General features: G+C 40.9%; 1 protein-coding gene across 3 annotated transcripts in view; it reads left to right on the plus strand.

Annotated features, from left to right (window-relative positions):
* OGFRL1 (opioid growth factor receptor like 1) overlaps positions 1-23,867 on the plus strand; it is a 48,078-nt gene that overhangs the window by 10,876 nt on the left and 13,335 nt on the right. For 2 of the 3 annotated variants that reach the window (XM_066604407.1, XM_066604425.1), the window contains exons 2-6: positions 7,381-7,470; positions 11,267-11,348; positions 14,729-14,807; positions 19,019-19,085; positions 23,262-23,407. In XM_066604407.1, coding sequence (XP_066460504.1) covers positions 7,381-7,470; positions 11,267-11,348; positions 14,729-14,807; positions 19,019-19,085; positions 23,262-23,407 — 464 coding nt within the window. The remainder of the gene's footprint in view (positions 1-7,380; positions 7,471-11,266; positions 11,349-14,728; positions 14,808-19,018; positions 19,086-23,261; positions 23,408-23,867) is intronic. The other variant, XM_066604416.1, reaches the window with a different exon arrangement.

Here is a 23,867-nt window from a genome sequence, read left to right on the forward strand (position 1 = left end):
TGATGGAAGCCATCTGCGTGGAATCTGCGCAAAAATAGACTATGCTGCAATTTTTTTTCCCTTTCCCTCCGCTCGTGAAAACCATAATTAGTTTCGTCAATTGTGCAGGAAAAGGCATTTTTCTATAGCATGCTATGGACCATATTTTTCGTGGATCCGTGGTTCAGACTCCCACTGCACATTCCGCAGCAAATATCCGTTTGTGTGTATCTGGCCTAAGATGTAAGGCGTTTATACATGCTACACATGTTTAAGAAACGTCTAATGCAGGAGTGCGCCAACTAATTTTTGCAGGCAAATTAATTTGGGCTTTATAAAGGTATAGAATTTTCCATCCCCCCCCCCCCCCCACCCCACCCTCCCGATATCCATACTCTTAACTTGACTCAACAATGGTAAATTTGTAAACCTGAGGCTACCTACACACTGCAAGCGCGATATTGCACTTGGCAATATGTGATTTACCAACGGATGCAAGGCATCGTTCAGGCAAAAACGCATCACATCTGTGAAATTCCGATCCTTTTGCACGACTTTCACGTGCAATAGAGGATTGGAAGTGTTTCCCAGTGATTTCTATGGGAAACCTCACATTGCACTAGCATGCACATCACCTCACATTGCACTAGCATGCACATCACCTCACATTGCACTAGCATGCACATCACCTCACATTGCACTAGCATGCACATCACCTCACATTGCACTAGCATGCACATCGCACGGCATGCGAGGCATTAAAGCTCCAATTGAAATCAATAGGCGATGCGTTTCGAGGAATGCAAAAAACTTAGAGCGTGCCACGATTTTTTTCTCCCACAGTGATGCTGGAAAATATTGCTCATGTATATGACTCCATTCAAAAGAATGGGTTTCATATTCACGCGTCTCGCAAAGCGCAAATCTCGCGATTTTCATGTAAAATCTGCCTAATACAGGGTTATTCAAAAAGAAAGTTCTGATTTGATTTCCTACCCCGGCAAAATGCACAGAGTACAACGGAGCAGAAGCAGATTGCTCCCCATCCCTGTGTAGTGACTGGTGCTGGTAATTGCAGATGCAGCTCTTATTGGTTTTAATGGGAACTGCGCCTGCTGTTACAAGCGCCGGCCACTACACAGTGGTTAGAGCCATCTGCTGATCAGTCGGTATCCCGGGCAGAGGACCCCAGCTGATCAACTAATGATGATTTTTTTGCCCAGAAAACTCTTTACCAGAATCTACAAATAAATGCAGACCACGCTGTATTTAAGCAAAAGCAGGGTTGGCCGTGGTGTGCCTTGTTGTGTGTTTTTTTTTCTTTAACAAGCTGAGACTTCCAGAAAAGACCAATTACCAGAAACTGCTAATGCAGACAAAATAACTAGACTTCATCAACATAGTTTGCGTCTGGAGAATTCATGTAACAATCTGTTTGATCCTATAGATTAGGTAAGGGAATATTTAAATCGCTTAACCTACTGTGTTAACACAAAATTACTGGTACAGCGAAAAAGGAATCCAAATCTCTTATTCTGCATTTCAAGCATAAATCTGACATAGCACTTTCATGGCTGCTCAGTGACAACATGGGAACATTATACCCACAAGTGACAGAGCAATTGCAGCTTTACCATACCTTTTAAAGGGGTTGTTCAGTTGTATACTATTGATGGCCTTTCCTCGGGATAGGTAGTAGATCAGCAGAGATCGGCCACTCAGGATCCCTGCTGATTAGCTGAACACTGGGCTGGTGTGCTCTGAGATGATCTCTGCAGGAAGCAGACAGCTCTGTTGTCATTGCAGTGGGCAAGCTTGGTATTACAAGAAAAGTTTCTATTTACTTCAGTGGGTACTTAGCCTGCAATACCAAGCCTGGCCACAGCAAAGAGAATGTAGCTGTCTGCTTCCTGCATAAATCAGATAATCAGTGGTGGTCCAGGGTAGCAGACCTCTACTGATCCCACTATGAATGACTTCTAAGGAAAGGTCATCAATAGTTTACAACCATACAACCCCTTTAATGTTTGTATAAGAGGAAACTTGCTCGAAAAACCCAAGAATTCTGATGTGCTCTTTAGATTTTAGCCCTTTATACGTCTCTCACAGTTTTGCACACAATGTATTATCAACATTACAGCCTTACATAAAGTGTTACATTTTTTGTGACACATCTTTGTGTATGACGGCTGTTTTCACATATAAAGTGAAAATGACGTGAATCAGATTTAGCAAGAACAAATGGGAAGATCAGTTTGTGTTACTCATGTAGGATTGGGAGTTAGCAGAAGACAATCCAGTAAATGACAGGGTAACCTATAAGGAGTTAATTTAGGTCATTTGGACTCTTAAAACATTTGCAGGAGCAGAGAGCAGAGTCCGTGTATTACACACTCATTGGGTAACATGTAAAGCCTAGTTGCGCCTCTAGTGGTTTTGCAGGGAAATTGAACAACTGCTGCCACAGTGGATGACCCAGCAGTAGTCAGCTTATATGTAGGTACCCTTGTGATAAACAGGAATTGTCCGAAGCAGACAACCTATTGAAATCACTTTGTATATTATACTAGCTTACCCGTCGCGCGTTGCTGCGAAGACAGACAGACATACATACATACATACATTCGTTTTTATATATCTAGATAACAACCAATCACAGCGCAGCTTTTTTAGGTTACCTCAGTGGTATAATATATAACAACCAATCGCAGTGCAGCTTACATGTTACCTCAGCTTTATAATATATAACACCCAATCACAGCGCAGCTTATATGTTACCTCAGCAGTATAAAATATAACAACCAATCACAGTGCAGCTTTCATGTTACGTCAGCAGTAAGAGAAATAACAACCAATCACAGCGCAACTTTTATTCTGCCTCAGCAATATAAAAAATAGCAACCAATCACAGCGCAGCATTCATTTTACCTCAGCGGTATAATATATAGCAACCAATCACAGCACAGCTTTTATTTTACCTCAGCATTCTCAATATCCTATTTATGACATAATCAATGCTCGTGCCAAATTTTGCACTTAGGATTGAATAATTGAGTTGGGACCCATTAACTTTTCCTATTTATGACATAATCAATGCTCGTGCCAAATTTCAATTTTCTATGACATTGGAAAGCGAGAAAATTAGATTTCGTACGTAAAATTTGGACGCTAATTCTTTGGTGCTTAGAATTGAATAATCGATTTGGGACCCATTAAATTTTCCTATTTATGACATAATCAATGCTCGTGCCAAATTTCAAGTTTCTATGACATTGGGAAGCGAGAAAATTAGATTCCGTACGTAAAATTTGGACGCCAATTCTTTCGCGCCTAGAATTGAATAATCGAGTTGGGACCCATTAGCTTTTCCTATTTATGACATAATCAATGCTCGTGACAAATTTCATGTTTCTACGACATCGGGAAGTGAGAGAATTAGTGGCAATGATGGAAATCGAACGATCTACGTGGGGGGTCGTAACCGTCGACGACGCTCGTGCACGTGCCATTTATCATAGAATATTTGTACTATGCCTATAATCTTCCCAAAGTTTCATGGCGATCGGATGAATGGTGTAGTAGCGCATAAAGGACAAACACACACATACAGACATACGTTCAATTTTATATATATAGATTGCAAAAGAAATGGATGAGATTAATCAATTTTATCAAAACCAGCGCAAGGGAAAAGTAGCACAGTTTTGACATAGAATATGTCTACAGTTTCGGAACTGTATTTGGGCCGGTGAGCCATACAAAAACATGAAAGTTTTATAATCAAGATAATTTCTGGGCAACACATACAACAACATTGTTAAATATTAAATGTTATATTATAATTTAAGCTACATTAAAGAAGAAAGTACCTAGCAGCGAGAGTCTGACCTCGGTGACACAATAGCACTGCTATCTTGAGGTGCTAGAATGGCTGTGCTGCGCGGCTAAAAATTAGTGTATCTCTGGCCGCCTGCGTGCGATCACATTGTATGAGGTGCGTGATTTGTCTCAGTGAGTTTTACAAATATATGGTGAACATTTGAGAAAGTTGTGGTGTGAAGAAGAGCGAAAAACATCTTTTGCAAGATGTTGTGACATATGGCTAATAAATGGCTTCAAAATGATCCAAAGTATTTGAGAGGACAGAGCGGCTTGTGAGAATTACAAAGTGTAAAATCACTAATGCCGAATATCAAAAGGTTTACTGGTGAGTTCTTCGCTTCTGGAGCCCCAGCCGAGCACAGTGGTGTGGCCGGAATTGGAAAATTATTTGGAACGTACGGATGTGGATACCAATTACCCTGGTGCTGAAGAAGAGGCTCCGGTGCAGTTATCACAAACATACAAGAGAAGAGGTGATTACAGATGCATCTTTAGTTTGTGTGTATATATCCCAACGTCTCCATCTCTGATTTGGAAATGCTGCAGTTTGGGGGAGTGATGGCTTCGGCCGGGCTCACATGAGCGTATTTACAGCGTGCAGGTTGCGAGATATACGTGTGTGGCACGCAGCCAGTACACTATAACATTGCGTACTCGCTGCATGCTGCCCGTCACTATGTCTTATCTTGGCGTGTATTTGTATGCAACACACGCCAAGATAGAGCATGCCACGAGTTTGTTTGCACGTCTAGTTTACGCAATTCATGTGAGTGGTAATATGGCCAGCTATGGGATATTGGTATAGTGTAGTAGGCCCGCAAAACCCACGCATGTAATACACTATAACCATACGCTTGTGTGAGACAGCCCTTACTCTGAGAGTACAAAGATCAGTGAAAACATTGTAGTGGCCCGAATGGATCCTACAAATGTGCCTTGCCTTTAAATGGCAGCGTTCAGTTTATGTATAACCAGCAGGGGTTAACCAGTATTTAATTTGCCTTACAACAGAGCTATTCATTTTGATTGGTTGCCAGCAGATTGAACTCTGATTGGCTGCAAGCAAGTAGAGCCACAGTTGGGAGGCAGTTGATTGTGCAGGTCTGGGGAGTGAAGAGAGAGAGAGGTAGGAGAGGAGTCGTGTCATAGTAATAGTGAGAAGATAGTTAGAACAGAACAGTAAAGTGCGCTGAGAGTTTGTCAGTAAGTCGGCTGTAAACAGGTGGGCCTTATAGTTAGTTAGTGTGATCATCTGTGTAGCTAAGAGGAGTTAGTTAGACAAGTGAGAGAGTTAGATAGTGAAAATCTTTGGACGTCCATCAGAGAGCGAGAGAGACAGTGTTAATGTGTATAGAGAGTGAGGGAAAGATCCCTATCAGCATTACAGTCAGGCAGCTGCTGGAAGCTACCAGGAAAGTCCTTACGAGGAGGCCGAGACAGGAGAGGTAAAACACAGAAGTATACATTTACTGTGAGGAAGGGGCCCCAAATACAGAGCAGAGTTATAATTGCTAACACCAGAGCCACGGAATACCCTCATAACCTGGGCCAGAATGAAGGTGTATACTGCTCACAGTTCACGCCACTAAAGAGCCATTAAACTGGCCCAAGGAAAACTAATAGCACTGCCATATGTCACCCAGAGCATCATCTCTGTCTAACCTGAAGAATCCCATGTACATTAATGATACTCCTAACATGGAAAAAATAACCACTTTTACTGAAAGGCTTGTATGTGTCCACTGATATGTGATCGCTACTGACACCAACAAAGACATGGAAAACAAAATTATTATGTTTTAAACTCTGGTTCTTGTAATTTCTTAATTGCTTAACATTCTTGTGCTAATGCAGCTCTGGCGTCACGATTTACTAATAACACTAATAAAATCGCAATAACACCACGAAGAGGCCATTGTGGCTTTGTCACAGATGACAGGGAGTCGCTTCAGCGCACTTAAGCAGCCGCTTCTTGCAGCATACCAGTCGATACACAAGTGTCCATCATACTAGGTGGAGATTTCAATAATGATGCCAAACTGAATTTACACGCTTTAAAGGGGTTGTCCCGCGCCGAAACGGGTTTTTTTTTTAACCCCCCCCCCCCGTTCGGCGCGAGACAACCCCGATGCAGGGGTTAAAAAAACAACCCGCACAGCGCTTACCTGAATCCCGGCGGTCCGGCGTCTTCATACTTACCTGCTGAAGATGGCCGCCGGGATCCTCTGTCTCCGTGGACCGCAGGGCTTCTGTGCGGTCCATTGCCGATTCCAGCCTCCTGATTGGCTGGAATCGGCACGTGACGGGGCGGAGCTACACGGAGCCGGCATTCTACACCAGCGGCCCCATAGAAGACTGCAGAAGACCCGGACTGCGCAAGCGCGGCTAATTTGGCCATCGGAGGGCGAAAATTAGTCGGCTCCATGGGAACGAGGACGCTAGCAACGGAGCAGGTAAGTATAAAACTTTTTATAACTTCTGTATGGCTCATAATTAATGCACAATGTACATTACAAAGTGCATTAATATGGCCATACAGAAGTGTATAGACCCACTTGCTGCCGCGGGACAACCCCTTTAAGCTTCATGAACACTCATTTTAATCTAGATTACTGCGCATTGAATTTCCCATGACTCTGGGTGGCACATATATACATTTAACTTTCCCCCGGAGTAAAGACATCAATGTCTTACAATACGTATGTTACTTCACCTATCACAAACCCATTGTACATCCACTTTGTTTGGAAGACAAATGAAAATTTGTTTAGAATTAAGAAATTAAATTTCAAAAATAAAATTTCAAACTTCTACTGACTAGATAGTTTATTCTGAAAATATCTATCACGTGGTTCATATTCTACGCCCCTAAAGACTTGCGGCTGTGACCACAACACAATCCACGTTTTATTTATTTATTTTTTTCTTTAGCAAACACTCAGGTTTCTGCTTGTGATTTCTAAGGCCCACTTCACACGGCCGCGTTTGAATTGCGGAATCCGCGATCATCTCCCGTGCGGGTGATCCGAGGCATTCTGCACCAATTCAAACCAACGGAGCATCCGCATGTCCGCTCACATGAGCGGACAGCAACTGCCATTTTCTGCTCGCAGAGGAAAAATCACAGCATGCTCATTTTCCGTGCTGTGTACAATAATGAGCAAATTCAATGGAAGCCATCCGACTGACAGCTCAGGAAAGATTTGAAAAAAAAAATCTGTACTGCGCATGTCCGACAGCTTGCCGGCCGGTCCATCCGCATTACAGAAGATAAGAAATGACAGGTATGAGCGGAGGCCGGCCAGGCACAGGCTCGGATTCCGTTGCGGAATCCAGCATTCAGAATCCGACTTGTTCGTGTGCAAGCGGCTTAAATGATCTCTGAAGTAAGATCACTCATATCTGGTTGATTGCTGCTGGCAACTGCTCCACATCTACCTTTCTCAAATGCTAAATGTCATGTGATGTGTTTTGTCGTTTGGTTTTCTTTAACCGTGTAATGTGCCCTGTCTTATACAGAGTGACTGCAGCACAACCGAACTGAACATCAAACCAAAGAGAAGCTTTTATGCAGCAAGAGATCTGTACAAGTATCGGCACCAATATCCAGTAAGACATTTCTTAACATTTACATACTACCTTTACAGGTTACCAGATTTCGTCTTACCTCCTTATTATGTGCCAGAGAGAAGTGTTAGTAATCCCATGATATTCCCAGTTCATATAGCTAGCATACATATTTTTGACAAATGAACAGTGACTTGAATTACTTCAATAGATGGCAAATAAATGGAATGTGGGTTTTGCCATGAATTAGTATGTAAGTCCTTTGTGAACACTGTAACACTGGATGTGTTGTTTGTATTTACAATACTATGATTTTGGATGTCATTCCCAATTACTGTGTCACAAATGTATATAGATGGCTTCAAGGCGCTGCTACCTAAATTATTACTGCGCTTGCTTTCTTCTTTCTGAAACTCGAAAGGGGTTGACGTTTAAATTCATGTCTTTTTTGTCATTGAGCCGCTGTCACTCCGCATTAATGGTTGGAAGCCACAGCGCTCCAAGGTTATCATAAGCATTTGTTAGCCTACAATAACCTTGTTTGCCATTTTCATTATCTGCATCGTACATGGTAACTGTATCATAGGGTTTTTGCACACTCCTTTTCTGAAATGTAATATTACATCAGCTGGTGTTGTATATTTGTTTAGAGCATTATTCTGAAACATTATGGCATGAGTTTGACGTTCAAAACTAATTTTAACCCTTTCCAATCCACTGTCTGACGTCTAAAGACATTCTAATTGAAGGCTGTACAGCTCCGATGTCGGAAGACATCCGGCAGGGTATTCTTACTGTATATTACTGGCCGCTTTGTTGTCGGGGGCCTCTCCAGCACGTCCCATACCGCAATACTGGCTCTAGCCAGCAGATGGCGCCATCGTATCATGGCAGAAAGAGAAAGCCCCCTAGGAAACCCTAAATCCAAAATTGGATTGCAAAGAGTTAAAATTGCCTTTTTTACACTTTTTTTGGGAGGGTGGGGTGGGTGGGTTATAGTTGCTAGCCACAGCGTTGCCTGGGGAATTTGTGATTTTCCCAGTTTAGAGTTTATTATAGCTGGCTGCTCAAAATTGCTACCATGTTTTTCGCTTTATAAGACGCACTTTTTCCGCCTCCAAAGCGGAGGGGAAAAGTTCCTGAGTCTTAAAAAGCGAATGTGCCGAAAATTCGTTCCGATCGCCATTTTTAGCGTGATCGCGAATTTACGCGCGGACACGATTTATTTAGCATGATTGTGCGTTAAATTTGCAATCACACGAACAAAAGTGCGGTCAGTTAGAAGATTTCTCTCCTCCTGTCAAAAAAAAAAAATCATTACTCACCTCCCCCGGCATTCTGCGGCGCTGCTGCAGGCTGTCGCTCCCTCCTGGTCCCCGGCAGAGCATTGCTTTCTGGACGCGGGGCTTGAAATCCCCGCCTCCAGAAAGCTAATACTGTGATTGGCTAACACACGCCGTCAGCCAATCACAGCCATTCAATGTCATCATTGAATGGCTGTGATTGGCTAACACACGTGCGCCTTCAGCCAATCACAGCCTTTCAATGATGTCATTGAATGGCTGTGATTGGCTGACGGCGTGTGTTAGCCAATCACAGTATTAGCTTTCTGGAGGCGGGGATTTCAAGCCCTGCGTCCAGAAAGCAATGCTCTGCCGGGGACCAGGAGGGAGCGACAGCCTGCAGCAGCGCCGCAGAATGCTGGGGGAGGTGAGTACTGATTTTTTTTCCCCTATTTTCCTGCTCTAAAACGGGGCTGCGTCTTATAGACCGGTGCGTCTTATAAGGCGAAATATACGGTAAATGGTTTCTCATGTTATGGTGTGTTTTTAGACAGAATGAATGTTAAAAAATCGTTCAAAAGACCAAAGACGAACGTTAATCATTCCGTCTAAACGCGAGCCAACAACTGAATGATGAACGAGAATCGTGCGCTTCCCGTCCAGCTTCAGCAAGACTAAAAATCATTGTTGGCTTGTTCACTTGTTGTTCCGTGAGACAATAAACGAGAAGTGAAAGATTTTTAGCGATGAATCTGCCTGTCTCAACGGGCTACACGAGCGCAGACGTCACCTGCTCTTCTGCTCGTGTAAACAAGAATCGTGCAGTTCTTGTTCAAAGTAAAGGGAGCCTTATGCCCCATTTACACGGGACGACTATCAGCTAAACGATCTGCACAAGCGGGTGACGTCACCGCTACTAGTTTGTGCAGAGCATTTATACCCGCAAATCATCACTGAAAATCGCTCACTTCTCACCAAATTCTCACTCGGTGCTTCACCTTCCATGTGAATTGCTGAGCGGGGAGCGTTTAGAAGCAGCGAAAAGTGAGCGAACCAGCAATGATCTTTATGATGTCTAAAGGGAGCCACAAACACAAAGTCAACAGAATAGTGCACAATAGCTTTACATTTAGGAGCGATGATTCATCCCACATTTTTGTTCATTTGAACGAAGTTTGCGCGATAATTGTCCTGTATAAATAGGGGATTAGTTGTTAACTGGGAAGCCTAATTGTCATGCATGGCATGATTGATTACTACATTTTGTTTTTATGATCTAGTCCTAGAGGAATTCTGTATCCATGGGAAATGTGTAGCACTACAAGATTTCTAAGATGGTTACAATTTAATATAATGCAATATATAAAACAGGAAAGATAGTACCTGATTCCTCTCCAAAATCTCCCCTTCACCTTTAACAAACCTGCTGTAGTCTGCGCAGGATAAACAACTAAACTTCTTGTTCAGAGTGTACTGTGCGCAGAATAAAGTGTAGAAGTATTGAGAAATAGTAAGTGTCCGCTGTGGAATGTAGTACCGAACGATGGTGCCAGTTATTACATTTTCCACATAGTGTTTGTCATAAACAGTAATCTGCTCATTATTGTACACAGCACATTGATACAAGAGCGTATAATACTAAATGGGCCACCGAAAAGTAGCCCTGTCTAAAAGAAAATGTGTCTTTGTTGCCCATAGCAACCAATCACAGAGCAGCTTTCATTTCTCATACTCCTAATGTAAAATGAGAGCTGTGCTGTGATTGGTTGCTATGGGCAACAACGACAGATGGTTTTAGACAGCATGTGGTGCCTGGCTCCTTTCCGTGGCCCACCCAGTATTACCTGCTCTTGTATCAATATACTATGTACAATAATGAACAAACTATCTGGCGGAGGGATACATGCGAGTGATGCGGTTAATAGCCCTTTTACATGGAACAATTATCATTAAGGTTCCTACTTGACAGCTCGTCCCATGTAAAAGTTCTTTATCCTGCATAGCTTATAGCTCTATATACCTTATTCCTTCTATTACTTCTCAGCATTCCATCCGCTAGTTCCAGCACACATCCTTCTCATTTAGCATACAGCTGGGGACCATCTCTCATTACTATTTCATGGATGTAAACTCCTTGCTGTGTTCACTCGCAGGCCCCTTGTGGATCATTATCTATTACCCTGAAAATTAGATCTGTTTAAGAGCCTAAACTCCATGATGACTGAGACCAGTAATGATGTCATTTGATTGACGGATGTTGACAGTCATTGAGCACAAGGGAACATCATAGCGATCTCAAAGTGTAATAATCGGCCATGTAATATCTCCACGGAGCCTTGGCCCAAAAATACGTATACCTTGACTGCCTGAAAGTATATTATGTTGATGCAAGAGGAAGCTGGTAGCAAACTGTGATGCTGGTTAGCTTGGGTTCACTAGTTATTATGCTTTGTCCTCCCCTCCCGCAAAGAACAGTCAACCTCAAGGATCTTAAAATATTGTATGTTATGTATGTTTTCTTAAGTATAAACTTCAATTGTTATGTTTTTTTCCAGCAGAATTTCAAGGATCTACGCTGTCAAAATGACTTGTGCAATCTCAGATTTTACATGAACGACATCCCATTTAAGCCTGATGGTATAATTTATTCACAGTTGCTGTATCGATAATATGGACAACTTCTGCTTTATGTAAAGTCATGTGCAGTAGAAATTCTAATTTTACAAAAGACAATTGGAAAGGCTATAAAATGAAATAACAGAAAAAGGACACCTCATACACGAACTTTAGAAACACCCATTACAGTATGAAATGTTTCAACATTGCCTTTAGGGCAAATTTATCACCAGGTTCATGCTGCTTGAACCATGGGCAGCCTGAACCTACGACAAGTGTGCTTATTGCCCCAATGTATGTGGTGTTCTGAAATGCTGTGGTGTGGCATTTGACCCAGAATGGCGCTCCGAGTCAGAGGCAGGCCACGCTGGCCTCTCCCTGCACGCAACATGTAAACTGACAGCTCTTTTGTGTATAGGGAAAGAGCTGTCGGTCTATATTCTGTTGGCCATGAGAAGCCAGTGCAGCCTGCCACTTTGACTCAGAACTTCGTTTCGAGTCAAACTTCAAAATGTGTTTATTCTGAAACGCCATAGGGTTTTAAAATGACACATGCATGGGGGCAATAGGCACACTTGTCCCGGGTTCATGCTGTCCTGATTAGGTAGCTATCAGCGGCCACATTTCTTTTTGAAAGGTGCAGATCTCATGCGTGATACCCAGGCATTTTTATCTGACATATTATATAGACCCATTCGGGGCTTTGTCATGTGTCTGTGGTCAAAAAAATATATTAATCTACTTTATAGTAATGACAACTGTCAGGATTGGAGGGCTCTTTACACAGGGATATTACAGCTAATTAATCTGCAAGGGTAATAATTTTCCATCAGGATACAAAACAATGCAGTCCATGTTCCATTAGAAGTAGAGGGAACAAAACTAAGAAGAGACATCTCTGATGCAAGACTAAGAGAGCTTTGTGCCAACCACAAAATAAAGCATCTGAAATACCCGATACTCGTTTTTGGAATTATAACAATGCTGTCACATCGAAGTAAAATAATCCAGCTTTCAGATAAATTTGAGATGTATTTATTAATTCATCAGTGAGAACTTGCAGAACGTGTTATGTGACGTTTCTGCTCTATCCTGGACCTTTCTCAAATATCAGTTGTGCAAGAGAAGTAAATACATATAGCTTAAATGTAGACCATGCTAGGATCACAGCAACGGCCATATGAGGTCTAGTCATTATATAACCCCATCTATAAGTACATAGCCTTGGTATAAGCTTTCATAACAACAGTACTGAAGACAGTGTGTACCTTCCTTATGTGGATAATTTTCTTTATTCACCTTAGATTTTAAAGGCATTGTACTAGAATTTCAAGTTATTCCCTATCCACAAGCTAAAAGAACTTGCTGGTTGGTTGGCGTTTCATTACTGGGAGCTCTGCCAATCTCAAGAACTGGCCTCCCATGTCCTGCAGTCCTGTCACTGAAGGGGTCACTTTTTCCCTTGCAGTGATGTCACTCTGAATGGAGCACTGGCTGCACATGTGCGGTCAACGCTCCAATTTATTTCAATGGGGTTGATAGATACCCAAACAGGTGCCACTCAGGTTTCTCAGCAGTCCCATTGCGTGAATGGAGCACTGGTTCTCTCGCTTCATTCGGTCTCCCCCTCACTACGGTGGATGCGGTAGTCACGCAGTGAGGAAGATGGGGACAAGGGTCCCCCCTTCTTGTGATAATAGCAGGGTTTCCCAAAGTGTGCTCCGTGAGTGATTGTCAGGGGCTCCAACGGATGGTCTAGGTCCCTGCTCTACTCACTGGTGTAGCGGTGTTCAGACAGCCTGTAATGAGAAAATGAGCATGCAGGACCTCTGCTCGACATAGCAACGTGGATCAGATGAGCCGGCTCGGGTCATGTGCTCCGTGTTGCTATGCAGACCACAGGTCCTGTGCGCTTATTTCCTCATTACGGGCCTAGTGGACCAATGGTGGATTATAATGGGGGCAATTGGGGTGACTGGGGCAGCAATAGGAGTCACTATTACTATTGGGGCCGCAATAGGGGTCACTATTACTACTGGGGCCAATATAGGGGACTCTTTTACTACTGGGGCTGCAATAGGGGTCACTTATTACTACTGGGGCTAATATAGGGGACACTATTACTACTAGGGCCACCAATATAGGGGACACTATTACTACTAGGGCCACCTATATAGGGGACACTATTACTACCGGGGCCACCAGTGTAGGGGACACTATTACTACCGGGGCCACCAATATAGGGAACACTATTACTACTGGAGCAACCCAAAAAGGGACACTATTACTACTGGGGTCACCCAAAAAGGGGACACTATTACTACTGGGGCTATCAATATAGGGGACACTATTACTGCTGGGGGCGATATAGGGGATACTATTACTACTGGGGCCACCATTATAGGGGTCACTATTACTACTCTGGGCAGATTTGCTGTGGAATTTACAGTAGCAGCAAAGTGGATGAGATTTTTAAAATCACATCCATACTCTGTGGAAAAAATCTGCACAAAATCTGTGGGGATATTAACATGAGGTGCGGGATTTAATTCTGCAGCATGTTAATTTTAAATATAATGTATATCAATAGCCCATCAAGTGCTCCTCCCTGTTTTTTTATATTTTTTTGTAAACGGCCCTGTCCTTTTTATACCGATGGAGGTAAAAATCATGTCATTATAAGCCACGCACCTAACCCCTCCCCTGACCCGCCCTCCATGGGGCTCCATGAGAAACGTTTGCTTCAAAAAGGACTCCATGGCTGAAAACGTTTGGGTACCACTGGATTAGGGGATAACCTGAAATTCTGGTCCAGCCCCTTTTAAAGCTACTTAGTGTGAGTCTTTGTAGTATCAGCTGTGCTTTTAAATTGTGTGGTGAAGGTATCACTCTTCCTTCTTTCTGGTGACCGGTCACCATAACTTCACGTTTTTCAACTGAACCATAACTTATTATAAATTGGGAACCCCCTACTTGAATGTTTTATGTGCAAGTTATTGCCATGGAGCTGAAGTCTGTGTATAAGAATCCATGTACTGGCCAATAACGTTGTCACTTGCATTAAACTTTGCTGGCTATCCTTCCAATACATTGACTGCTCAGTTATCTGTACAATGACTTGTAAAGTGCTGTGGAATATGTTGGAGCTATATAAAGATTATCTATTATTATTATATCATTAAGTACATAATACCTGGTATCTATATTTGAAAGTTCCATTGTTTCACTTAATTGCACTTGCATTTCAAGAGGATGTTGCCATAGAGAAAGTAACCTTCCATACTATTATTTAGGCATGTGTGCCTAACTTAATACCTGAGTCACTGTATTGGTTGGTTCGTTCATTTCTATACAGTCATTATAATTTTACTAGATCACTAAATATATTGCTATACATTTAGGTGTGTTAATTGAAGAAATATTGAATAAATGGAAAGGTGACTATGACAAGTTGGAGCATAATCACACTTATATACAATGGTAAGTGCTAGTATGTACCATTTTCAATTACTCTTTGTTACCTTAGTGGGGAGAATCAAATTAATCAACACTGTGAAATATTTATGCATGTTGGCCTCATTTACACAGTTGTACTTACAGAATGTACAAATAGTCTATCCAGAAGCGTAACTTGAAGCTCCCGGGCCCCAATGCAAAACCTGTAACAGGGCCGCAACTATAATGCTTTACTCATAGTACTGGGCTTCCTATATGGAGAAGAGAGGCTTTATGGGCCCCCTAAGGCTCCTGGGCCCAGGTGCAACCACATCCCCTATAGTTCTTTTCCAAAAATGACCTTGGGTTCCAGCAACGTACACATTATTTACTACCAGAGCAGCCCATTTAGATGTCAGCCATACCTCCTCTCTTCTTTTCAACTTACCTAACATGTACCTGTGCAGCCACCTCTTTCTAGAATGAAGTTAAAGGACTTGTGTCAGGATTAAAGTTTATTCCCTATCCACAAGTGGTGGTCCAACATACACCCCAATACAGCGTTATGTGATTGTGAATCCTTAAAAGTTTTCCATATTTTGCTTGTATTTGACCTAAAACTACATCAGATTTTCACACAAGTCCTAAAAGTAGATAAGGAGAACCACATGACAATCAAAACAAATGAGTCAAAAATATTACATTTGGTCATTTATTTATTGAGGAAAATAATTCAAAATCACATGTCTGTGGCCAAAGTATATGAAGCTTTGTTTTCAGTATCCGGTCTGAGCCCCTTGTGCAGCAATAACTGCATCTAAACATTTCTGGTCATTTTTAAATAGCCCTACACATCGGATTAGAGGAACTTTCGCCCATCCTTATGGAACTTTGTTATATTGATGAGTTTTCTCCCATGAACTACTTGCTTCAGGTCCTTCCACAACTTTTCTATAGGATTAAGATCAGGACTTTGACTTCACCATTCCAAAACTTGAACTTTATTCTTCTTTAGCCATTCTTTCTTCAGAATTCATTGTTCTATGGATGATGGCAAACTGTTCTGGCCCAGATGCAGCAAAACAGGCCCAAACCATGATATCACCACTACCGTGTTTCACAGATAGTATGAGATTTTTATGCTCTAAGGCTGGTTTCAGTCGAGAAAATTGCATGAGATTTGTGCATGGAGTCATTTACATGAGTGATTTTTGTGTGTTTTTGATTTGTTTTTGTATTTCCTATCTATGGGCGTTCCTTGGAACATTGTTCAACATCCTTTTAGCTTGGCCAGGTGATCTCTAGCAAGTACTCTAGAGAGTACTTTTCTTTTGAAGAGCAGCAGCTTTCTCCTTGCAATCGTACCATGCACACTATTGTTGTTTATGTCCTTCTGACGGTGGACACATTAACAATAACTAAAGTGGGGTTCGTTGTGACCTTACAGACTATTATACTCCTTGCTCTTAGGCCTCCTGTTCACGGGCCATATTTCACTGCGTTATCTGTGGCGATAATCCACATGCGGGTAACGCAACAAACGCTTTCCATAGGATTACTATGGAAAGCGCAGCTCAATGTACACGACTGGAAAATCGCTGCGATTTTCCGCTCATAGGTTCATCAGCCGGCCTTAGAGTGAGCTTTGTTGGTTGACTACTCCTGGGAAGTGTAAGGCTAGTTTCACATGGGTAAGGGCGATATCGCACTTTCCACCATATGAAAGTCCTCGTTAATGCAATGCGTTTTCATGTGAAAACAGCCTCGCATCAATACTGGTAATCCCTTCATCTTAGCAGTGAATGAAGGGATTGCTTTAGCCGTGGCTGTCACAACCACGGCAGAGGACCGCAGAGGTTTCCTATTGCTTTTACTGGGGCCGGTGCTGCTGCCTCCAGCCCCATTGAAAGAAATTGGTGACATCGCAAAAAGACATAACATGCTGTGATTTTTTTTTTTCATGCAACATTGCATGAGTGAAAACATCACAAATGAGAATGAAGCCATTGAAAACCATTGGTTTCATAATTCTGCGTTTTCACTTACTTTTGCATCTCGTGATTTTTCTCGTCCGAGTGAAACTGGCCTAATAATGGCTTTGAATTTCCTCCATTTGTACATCATCTGTCTGACTAGGGATTGATGGAGTCCAAACTCTTTTTAGAGATGGTTTTGCAACCTTTTCCAGCCTGATGAGCATCAACAACTCACTTTGTTCGTGCCGTGATACACCTCCACAAACCTGTTGTGAAAATCAGACTTCGATAGATCCCTGTTCTTTAAATAAAACTGTTCACCCACTCATACCTGATTATTATCTCATTGATATTATCAAATTATGTGCTAATCCTAAAGGTTCACTTACTTTGCCATTCACAGACATGTGATATTGGATCATTTTTCTCAATAAATGACTAGGTGTAATATTTTTGATTAATTTATTTGATTTGGTTCTCTATCTACTATTTTTTTAAAATCAGGCCTGTACTACAGCATTTCAGTGCTAAGTTTGCCCTGGTATACACCACTGAGAAAAACATTTCTGTAGAGGAGTCCCTGGTACATTGCAAAGGGAGACTTTGATTTCCTCAGTACCTGTCCAAGGGTTCAAGGGCTGCAAACACAACATGGTGTCTAAAAATTATTCCAGCAAAATCTGCATTCCAAAAGCCAAATAGCACTACTTCCCTTCTGAGTCCGCCATGTGCCAAACAGCAGTATACAGCCACATATTTCTACAAATTGCAGAATCCGGGTAAAAAATTTGGAGTTTTGTTTCTCTGCTAACTCCAGATATGTTATAGTAAAAAAAGGATTTCCCATTGAAAATCTACAAGAAAAAATGTTCTAATTTCTGATGCACTTTGTTTTAATTCATTAGAAACATCTAAATGGTTAACAATTTCGTAAATGCCATTTGGAATACCTTCGAGGGTGCAGTTTTTAAAATGGGGTGATTCATGAGCATTTTCTGAAATATAGGTCTTTAGAAGCATTGTCAGAACTGAATTGGACCTTTAAAAACAATCAGTTATTTAAATTTGTTGGAAATGTGAAATTTTACTGTTAACCTTATACACTATGGGGTGACCCAAAAAATAAAAACATTAAAAATGATTGCAATATGCCAAGCTTCGTATGGAAACATTACAGCGCCCAAAAGATAAGACAGGAATGGCGCTACCAGATTTTAAGCTCTATTACTTGGCCGGACAAGTAAGATATATCCATCACTGGTTATTGGGTTCACCGCTCCCAAATTCTGAGCATCATCTAATGGCTTTTCTGTCCAAAATATCCCTATGGGTCGTTCTGGAAAGGCCAGATCTACTGGCCAGGCAGATGCTACCTATCCATAAACTGGCAGTTAGAGTGGTGGCAGACATGTAAGACTCTGACCAAGTATGCAGACACCACCTTAGAAACCCCACTGTGGGATAATAGAGCGCTTCCACATCTTGTGAATTTGCCAGATAAGCAATTCTGGGTGAACCTGGGAATTACCACGTTAGAACATCTATATATTATTGGATTACTAGCTTCCTTTGAACAACTCTACCAGGTCCCAAGGACTGGCTTCTATAGATACTTGCAACTCCGGGATGCCCTCGCGACACAATTTCCAGAACCCAGACAACCTTTCTCTTTGTACCCTCTGATAGGCATAATGCGCACCTTAGGGGTCTGACATTGGTGTTATGTACCCATTTACTGCATTCTAAAAGTTCCTATAGAAGGAGCTCACCCCCTCTCTTACTGGAGAGGAATGGGAGGCAGCAATGTCCTTGTGTACCATGGTATCACCTGCTGCAAATAGTAAATTAACCCAATTGTATATACTGCATCAGTGTTACCAACTAGGCTTTATAAAATGAACGGGGATGTCGACCAAGCAATGTCATCGGTACCAGACATTAGGTGCAAATTTTAACCATTTAATATGGAGCTGCCCATATATCTACGTGTACTGAAGGGAGGTTACAGAATTTCTAAGTCAGCTAATGGAAATACCAGTCCCACTTGACCCGTGCATATGCAAAAAAAAAAGGTTGCAATATAAAGTAGGCCTGTGGTCAATGTTAATAATTTAACTATTTCGTGGTGTATGGATGACTATCACTCTTACAAGCAGAAAAACATTTCATTTTTTAGCTTTATTTTTTTAATTGATAATGACCAAATTTATTGATGAAAATTTACCACTAAAAAAAAGTATACGTAAAAAAAAATAATCTCAGAATTCTATGATTTTTCAGGCTTTTCCCTCTTCGAGAACAAGGCTTGAATTTTTATGCAAAGGAACTGACCTCATATGAAATTCAGGTAAAAGCCTGCATTGTATTTTTTTTTCTTAAATATTTGTAAATATATGCTGATAATTGATCCTAAATAAAGGCTAAAGAAAAATACTTTGTGTCTTTCACCGATGTTCTCTCGTGAAGACAGCTTTCTAATGAAAATTACTTTTTCCTTTTAAAAGTAGAGGATGAATTGTTGAAAGAGCATGAATTTATCCTAACTCAACTGCTCTGAGAGCTGACGGTTGTTCTAATGGATTCTTCGGAAACAGAGAAGGCAACGTCTTTGATGTTCTTAGAAGTCCCCATATGACATCTAATAATACATCAAGCAGTGAAAAAATATTAGACGAACAGATGACAAGAAAAGGCTCCCATTTTTTGTCACCCTTTGCTAACTTTAATAAGCTGTCTTTTTTATGAGTGCTTAGTGCCACTTCTTAGCACAAAATACTGAGCTTTACAAATCAACGTGTGACACTAAAAATCTAAAAAAAAATCTAATCTAAAAACAAAATATGTAAGCAGAATTATATGTGGATATAAAATGTATTAATGTAATTCTCGTAACATACAGTCTTATTACGCTATGCTGAGACAATTGGTTTGGTGATGAAAATTTAGGCAATATAAGAATCAACATCCTCTTTTGTGAAATAAGAGATATACAATAGAGTAAAGCTATGTTTAACCCGTTTAGGACCAGCCACTGTAAATTTACGGCGGCTGGTCCTGGGCTTAGAGCACCGCTAATAGTAAAATTACGGCGGTGCTCTAAGTCTCCTGCCTCTGCAATCAGTCAGCTGTTAGTGACAGCTGATAACCCGGAGCAGAAGACAGGAGGGGTTTTTAACCCTTCCTGCCTTCTGCTTCCCCGATATACAGTGCTCAATGAGCACTGTATGGGGAAAGTGAAAGTAAGATGTTATTTCACTACGGGGGCCTTGGGGGGGTCATGTGACCTCCTGGGATTCCCTGCTACTGCAGAGCTAGAGGGTCAGACTAGACCCTGGCAGCTCTGCAAGTGACTAATTTCACCACAGGGGTTGCTTTACCCTGTAACTAGGGCTCCTATGGACGCCCTAGCTACAGTGGGAAAGTGTCAAATAAAGGGGGAAAAAAAAAATGTGAATGTCCCCCAGAGGTCTTATATGACGTCATGGGGGACATAGATAGTAAAAAAACACAATTTCATTCATAAGTAAAACAAAACAACAGAATAAAACAACAATACATACAAAAGAAAGAGAATAACACAAAGCAGACGCCAACAAAAACCGTCGCCGTATGCGCCCTGTAAACCAAAACCATACATACTATATATCAAAACGTCTGAAACAAATAGAGGAACCTATTCCCATACTTTATTTTAGTGTAAATATAAAAATAATTTTAAAAAAAATTATAAATGTTAAAAAAATGATTTTTTTTTTAGCTTTTTACCCCCAGTAAAACTAAAAAAAGGAAAAAGTCCGTGAAAAAGATATAAAAAAATAGTCCTATATGTCTCGGGAAAAAAAATGAAGCAAAAATAATTTTGTAGCTAAAGGAAAATAAATAGAGCAGTAAAACCGCCACATGGGTAAAATCCCTAAAAAGTGTCTGGTCCTTAAGGTACAAAACAGCCTGGTCCTTAAGGGGTTAATACAAAAGGCCATAGGTGATGTAACACTACATGTAGAAATGTATAAGAGGAGTTAACAGGTACATTTCCTCTTTTGTGCGATCCACCTTTTCGGTCGAGAATGGCTAGAGGTGGCAAGATTTGACTTAAAGCAACCCTTCAGATCAGAGCAAATATTTCCCTATACGTGCAGATTGAATAGTTAACATACAATAGTGGCTAAAATTGTGGCCACCTTTTGAAAAAAAGTGCATTTTTGATTGGCTTAGAACACCTTTTTTTTCATTTGTAACATCAAATTATGTATCGTTGGAAAAATAATTTTATTATAGAATGTAAGGCAACTAATTGATATCATGCTGACATGAATCGGTTCCACATAACACCTGAAGAACAAAAATACTTGGTTCACTCCATGGGAAGGTGTTGTAATTAAGGCTAAAGGTTCCCCAACTAAGTACTAACTGGCATAGTGAGAAGTTTTAAATGCTTGGGGTTTTTTTCTTCTACTGGAGTTATGAGCCAGCAAATATCCAAAATTTACTTTTTTCAAAAGGTTTCCACAATTTTGGCCACAAATGTACCTGGTGTCTTCTTTTTTACAGTTGCCATGATTTGTTCCCTTCCAGACCCCTCTTCATGTATGTAAAATAATCACCAAAATCTTAAGGTCCTTTTACACGTAAAGATAATTTTTCAAAGGACTGAAAGATTTAGCAATCTATTTGCATAAAGTGTTTATGTCCATTAACACTTTATAATCTTCATTTGCATGTAAAAGGACCTCCAAGAGTGGTTTGCTGAGCCCAGAGTGTGTTTAAACAGAAGCTCAGCTGTGCAAACAGTTGCCAACACATTCCATTGTTCTCCTCGAAGCTATTGTAAACATGCCGCAAAGAGAACATCCTGCAGTCTATTGAAAGATGAGCGAAATACATTTAAATGGCAAGTATTTGCTGTGACTTTCGTTGGGCGAACGATGGATTTTAAGTAAACCAAAATCCATTGTTCAAAAGAAAAGTGAACGATGCCCACGTGTAAAAGGGCCTTTAGACTACCCTATGTAGAGTGTGCTTTGAGAGTCTGAGACACTCCCACTCATGGGCAGGTCTGCGCTGTAAACATTAGCACTGTGTTCATCCTTCTTCTAACCCAGCAGGTTCCTTGCCCCAGAACAGAGGGCAATGTCTCAGACTAGGGAAGCACAATATGCACTGAGTTGTTTAAAAATCTAGTGGCCATTTTACATGCACAACGAGTAAACTGACAATTGGAGAGGAACTATGGCAGCAACATTGAAAAAGAGGACACTGAGTATGGTAACTGGACATTCTCCATGATATTTTTTTTTTACTTTAAGTTTTCAAATAAAAGAAATCCCACAACTCAGGAAGCAAATAGCTAATGCAGAACCAAGATCATATTACTGAACAATGGGTGGTTGGAAAGGAAATACAGAGTATAATGAGATTTTAACTATGAAGTGGAGGGTTACTTTTTAAGAACAGGGATTTATCTTGCCTGATATTCATTGCAGACAAATCAGTATGAGAAGGTTTCTGCTATAGCAACCTGCCTCCCAGCCAGAGACAAAGCATCCTAGCATTGGTCCTTTTCCCAAATGAATTGTTTTAAATGCCCTACCTCAAAAGTGGGCAAGAATAGGAAGAGGAGATAAATTTGATGCTTCCTGAGACCCATAAGGTTCTGTAATGCAGGGCAGAACAGGATTAAGGAATAGTAGGATGTCCTAGGGATGTCTTTCCCAGATTGATTGTTTATTTTATATTAGTGATTCAATGACTGACAGCACCCAATGTTATTCATGTCAGCATTCTGAGTTTCCCTTCTTCTGTTCCATTACGGATCTTTTAGCCTCCATTTGTATCGGTTCAGTATCAGTTTTTCTTTTTTAACATTTCAGTTTTTGAACGGAATCAGAATAGAAACCTTTGTTTCAGTTTGGTGTATGTTTTCTTTATCAGTTTATGGGATTGTGGACCAATTAAAAAATAGAAAACCAAAATGCAGAAGTGAGCAAAGCTCTAGGCCCATTACCAAGCAACAAGTTCAGCTTGTATGCTGTTTTACTGGACTTCTTTGGGGTTTTCTAACTGGATTGTCACCAAATAATCAGCACAAGTGCCAGAAGACGCTTCAGAGACCAAATGGCCATTGAGTCTAGAGAAGACAATAAATGGACAATATCAGTAGTGCTTTACTGAAATCTAGTGAGAGAGATTTATAATACCTTTTGCAATGGAAGAGAGGAGTAGATGGCTATAGCTACCAGTCAGGTTGCTGCTTTCAGTGGACCGCTACACAATGAGAGCTGGAATCTGATTGGCTGTATAATTCCTCCTCTTTTCCTTTGCAATGTTTTTTTGTAAAAATCTTTCAATTTCAAAGCCATCAAACATTACCACACCATGAGCTTTGACTTAAGCAAATCTTTTCCTTGTTATAAAGCATAAGCATAGTGTATTGTCCATAACGCTGACATGGCTATATGGTTATGTAGAGTTCTTGATAAGTCTATAATGATGTAAACTTAAGTATTTTTTTCTTTCTTCTAAGGAATTTAAAAAAACAAAAGAAGCTATTAAAAGATTCATCACTGCATACAAAATAATGCTGGACTTTTTTGGGTTAAAACTTGTGGACAAAAATGGAAATGTTTCACGAGCTGCAAATTGGCAAGATAGATTCCAGCACTTGAATGAGTATGTATATTTCTCAAGCATTGTCATTATGGATCTATTATGTCACCACTTTAAACTAATGCACTCATGATCCACTTTGTTAATTGCAGGGTAATCGATAACTTCATTAACGTCCTTTTAATTCTGGTATCATCTGGCGTGAGAGAAGGACAGTCTATAGCTTCAGATGTACAGACATGTATTTCACAAGGCCGTAGGGTGCTTTCATACTGCGTTTTGCAGTGTCCATCGGAAGTATACGTTAGGAGGATTTCTTGACTGATGCCCCCAACAGATGCTACAGTTTTTTTTCACTGCGAAATTCGCAGCGTTTTTTTTTTTCTGCAGGGGTCTATGGGACTTGTAATGTTAAAATCGCGATCGCGCAAAATCGCAATTTACCGCGAAATCTCGATTTTAACATTACAAGTCCCATAGAACCCTGCAGAAAACAAATTTCGCAGTGAAAAAACACTGTAGT

This window comes from Eleutherodactylus coqui, chromosome 1, assembly GCF_035609145.1.
Source record: "Eleutherodactylus coqui strain aEleCoq1 chromosome 1, aEleCoq1.hap1, whole genome shotgun sequence".
NCBI classification, from domain to species: Eukaryota; Metazoa; Chordata; class Amphibia; order Anura; family Eleutherodactylidae; genus Eleutherodactylus; species Eleutherodactylus coqui.